Source organism: Lepisma saccharinum, chromosome 5 (assembly GCF_977018435.1).
Source record: "Lepisma saccharinum chromosome 5, izLepSacc3.1, whole genome shotgun sequence".
Classification (NCBI taxonomy): domain Eukaryota; kingdom Metazoa; phylum Arthropoda; class Insecta; order Zygentoma; family Lepismatidae; genus Lepisma; species Lepisma saccharinum.
This window is the reverse complement of record NC_139233.1, coordinates 63,705,586-63,710,298: the sequence shown is the minus strand read 5'-3', so window position 1 is coordinate 63,710,298 and position 4,713 is coordinate 63,705,586. Positions and strand designations below refer to the sequence as shown.

Genomic DNA, 4,713 nt, shown 5'->3' with positions numbered 1-4,713 from the left:
TGGGGTTCGTAATATAAATACCCTGAAAAATAACAATGTAAATAAAACAACACCCAGGGCGAGCCTCAGCTACTGGGCGGGTCCACAGGGTGTTGGATAGCGGAACGGTCTGCAGATATGCAGATTAGGGACCATGACGGTTAGACCGGAGTCCCCCCGAACCGAAGCGACCAGGTTATCAAAGTGTGGGAGTGTAGTTCTTGGCAAGACTACACTCATTAAATACCACAATGCTTGATAACGGCCTGGTGACATGGCGAGTAAGCACCGCCATTTAATAGGTGCTGCCCCCGCTGCCTTGCGGGTAGGGATTAACACAAAGGCTAAGGGAAGGAAAAACCTGAAAGAAAACCATGGGTAGAGAGAGCTCTGTAAGGCGTGGTGAAGCCAATCTTTCTAAGGGAGTAAACCCAATACAAATCCTGGTCCTCCAGGTTGGGGGTTGAGGCATTGGGCTGACGACCCAATCTTCGGAAAATATCCGCTGTTCAGAGACCCAACAATGAGCCTCGGATATGGAAGGAAACCAGAAGACGAACACGGCTACGAGTTAAGGTAAATGATCTCAGGATGGGGACATGGAATGTGCAAACAATGCTACAAGCTGGTAAGTTGCCAGAAATTGTTGATGAATTTATAAAATATAAATTGCATGTTCTGACACTGCAAGAAATAAGATGGCCTGGGAGTGGTCAGATAGACAAGGAAAACTGTACAGTTTTGTACAGTGGTGCTGAAACCAGAGGACACAGGGGTACAGGCTTTATAATAAGTAAAGAAGCTAGGAAATCACTAATGGAATTTATACCAGTAAATGACAAACTGTGTAAAATTAGACTTAAAGGCAAGTTCTATAACATCTCTATCATCTCTACTTACGCACCTAACGAGGATGCAGAAGAACTGGACAAGGAAACATTTTACGACGAGTTGGACTTGTTAAATGAAAGCACAAGTAGACATGATATACTACTTGTCATGGGTGACTTCTATGCAAAAATTGGAAGAGAATCTGAAGTCAAAGAAGTGGCAGGAAAGAATTCTTTACATTCAGTCACCAGTGAGAATGGTTGGAGATTAATACAGTACTGTATACAAAATAAAATGCTTGCAAATGTACCCAATTCCCCAGGAAAGATATTCATAAAGGAACCTGGAGAGCTCCCGGCGGAACATACACAAACCAGATAGACCATGTTCTGGTGAACAGCAGATATGCCACATCTGTTATAGACGTTAAAACAGGCAGAGGGGCCAATTGTGACAGTGATCACTTCCTAGTCAAATCTATATTGCGGCAACGATTGTCTAATATAGGCAAAATCAAGAAAACAGGGAGAACTGGTTGGGATATAGAAAAGTTAGAGAAAGACAGCGATAAGAGAGCTTTTCAGGAACAAATACACCAACAATTAAGTGATGAGAATGAAAATAATAGCATTGACGAAATATAGAATGATATGAAGAAAACTCTGACTGAAACGTCAGAAGAGATATTAGGGCAAAGGAAGAGATCTAACAGAAAAGATTGGTATGATGAGGAGTGTAGAGTACTAATAGGGAAGAAAAATGAGCTACGGAAAAAGATGATTCAAAGAGAAACAAGAGCATCGATGAATACATATAAAGATGCTAGGAAGGAAGCGACTAAAATCTGTAGGAGGAAAAATACATCTTGGATGGAGGAGCGAGTAAGGAAAATAGAGGAACATCAGACAGAGGGTAATACAAGACAAATGTACAAAGCTGTTAGAAATCTTAGTGCTGGATATCAACCAAGGTTAAACGTATGTAAAGACAAACATGGGAAGCTTATTACGGATCTAGCCAAATGTCTGGAAAGATGGCCAGAATATTTTCAGGAGCTCTATAAATCTAAATTTAATATAACAGATAATGCAGATGAAGACCAAACCCAAGATACAGAATGTGAGGTACAAAGACCATTGTTTGAAGAAGTAAAGTGTGCAATATCAAAATTAAATAATAATAAAGCACCTGGAGAAGATTTGTTCCCGGCGGAGATATTTAAAAAGGGCGGAGATATTTAAAAAGGGTGGAGAAACACTTTGGAAGAAAGTTCATGAGCTAGTTTGCATGATATGGGATCAAGAGAAAATACCATGTATCTGGAAATATGGAGTTATCTTCCCCATCCATAAAAAGGGTGATAAAAGGAATTGTGGCAATTACAGGGGAATAACACTATTAAATATTGGATACAAAATATTTTCCAATATCCTATATATGAGAGCATCTAAACAGTCAGAATAAATCCTAGGGGAATATCAATGTGGATTCCGTCCAAATAGATCTACCATAGATCACATCTTCACCATGTCTCAAATTAAGGAAAAATTCTATGAGCAAAATATAGATCTACACTTTTTATTGATAGACTATCAACGAGCATTTGATAGCTTACACAGAGCTGGGATTATGAAAGTATTCAAGAAAGTAGGATTTCGAGATAAATTAATAAGATTGATAAAGGTAACCTTGGAAAATACAACAGCGGGAGTCAAGATGCAGGGAGAAGTCTCACCAACCATTAACATAGAAACAGGAGTGAGATAAGGGGATGCTCTGTCCACCCTAATTTTCATTATTGTACTACATGATATTATGAGTCCACTGCAAAAAAGGGGGAGTATTGTACCGCTATTGCGTGGGGTTACTAATAACTAAGATCTTATCACTAACTCTTCAACTAAAGGCATCGTTTCGTGTAATGACATATGTTTATTATCTTAGACCTACACTATAGTACCTAAGTACTGATTGCTAGCTTCATGGCCATATCCTGATTATAGCTAATAGGCAAGTTCTAAGTGGAAAGACCACTTAGTAAAAATGGGTCTTACCCTCCAAGATAGCAGCGGCGTCAGGCAGGGCGGCCTCTCGTCGTCACACAAGTCGGTAGGACACAGCCCCGAACCTCGTTTTGCAAGAAGTATATATTCACAATACGACCTTGTCTTCGTCCTCAACCCAGCTCTTAGTGCTCCCAACCTTGTGGCTATTTTCGTAATCTGTCCTTTTGGCCTTGCTGGCCCTGACGGAGGTTTTCTTGTGGTTAGGATGCCTTGAGGCCTGTCGTCAGGGCCAAGGTCTTGGCCTTGTTTATTTTTACTAAACCACCTCAACTTCCTGTTGGTCGCCTTTACGGTAACCTTGCCCTTGACTAAGAAGAAGGGGGGGGGGAGGAAGGGCCTTGTCTTTATCACACGCGTCAAGGATGAGACAAGTGTATGTGACGTAAGTCCTTACTTCCTGCTTGAGTTCTGTTTTTTTACACTTCCTTAGAGGCAACGCCCTTTTATGCAGCACAATGAGCTGTACGTTACAGTATATTCTACAAACAACACAGATACTTGCATATGCTGACGATATTGTGGTAATATCTAGGACACTTGCAGATCTTAAAGGCACTTTTTTAAAGATAGATAGTAAATCCAGAGAAATAGGACTATTAATTAATGAAACTAAAACAAGATATATGAGAATGTCCAGATCGCCAGCCAACTCTCTGGCTTTGAATGTAGGTACATATCACTTTGAAGGAGTACCCACTTTTACTTACCTTGGAGTTCTTCTACATAACAACATAGAAGAAGAAGAGATTGTTAAGCAAAGGATACAGGCTGGACATTATTATGCAAATATTGAATTATTTAAGTCAAAAAACCTCTCTAGGAACACAAAATTAAGACTGTATAGGACACTTATTAGACCAGTTATAACATATGGTGCAGAATCTTGGAAACTTTCATCTAAAGCAGAAAACAAGGTAATGTGTTTTGAAAGGAAGATATTACGTAAGATCTTTGGCCCCGTTAGGAATGAAGATGGATCCTATAGAATTAGGAATAATATGGAGTTGGAAGAAGGATTGATTCAATATGAACATGTGGTGAGATATATAATATCTCAACTCTTAAGATGGGCAGGACATCTAATGAGAATGGAAGAGGATACGCTACCACGCCTGGTATTTAATCAGAAATTGTGGGGAACAATGCCAAAAGGAAGACCGAGGGGAAGATAGATCGATGCGGTTGAGGAAGATTTGAGAAGGATGCATACACGCAATTGCAAAAATGTAGCTCAAGATAGAACGAGGTGGAGGAAGATTGTTTGGGATGCCAGAGCCCACTAAGGGCTGTAGAGCAAAAAAAGAAATAAAACAATATAAAAGCAAAAGGAGTTGTATAGCAAATACGATATCATGATCTTAAAAATTTAAAACTTAATTCGATTTTAACTAAAAAACAACAAGAAAAAAAGAGGCAATGTATAGCCAAAGGAAATGGAATTAAATTATTAATCAGTACGCCACAATTGAAACGATTGCAAAATGCAAGAAAGAAAACACGCAGTGGAGGATTTATATTCAGCATTCCAGCTATCCTGGCTGCATTGGGGGCAGTTGGGAACTTGGCTGGGGGTAGTGCTGCGAATGCCAAAACTGTAATTGATTCCAAAAAAAATGGCAGAACTAGAAGAGCAGAACCGTCATAATCTTGCCACGGAGAAAAAAATAGGCAAAGGTGTGAAGTCTAGAGCACTCAGAAAATTAAAAAAAAAAGAAGAAGCTCTTACCAACCCAGACATTGAATCTTTAATTAAAATATTTAAAATGAAACACTTCAGGGGGGTTTTCAGGTTTGATTCTCTTCCTAAAGGTAGTCCTCACTCTCGAGAATATGGCGT

The 4,713-nt window shown here is 39.5% G+C and overlaps 1 protein-coding gene across 1 annotated transcript; it reads left to right on the top strand.

Moving 5' to 3' along the window:
• Positions 1-570: 570 nt before the first annotated feature.
• On the top strand, positions 571-1,191 carry LOC145988052 (protein CFDP2-like). Its single transcript, XM_083122889.1, has one exon. The coding sequence runs from the start codon at positions 571-573 to the stop codon at positions 1,189-1,191; it is 621 nt and encodes a 206-aa protein (XP_082979015.1).
• Positions 1,192-4,713: the final 3,522 nt, after the last annotated feature.

Excerpts from the sequence above, each read along its gene's own strand:
- LOC145988052 (XM_083122889.1), top strand. The coding sequence starts at position 571 with ATGGGGACATGGAATGTGCAAACAATGCTACAAGCTGGTAAGTTGCCA.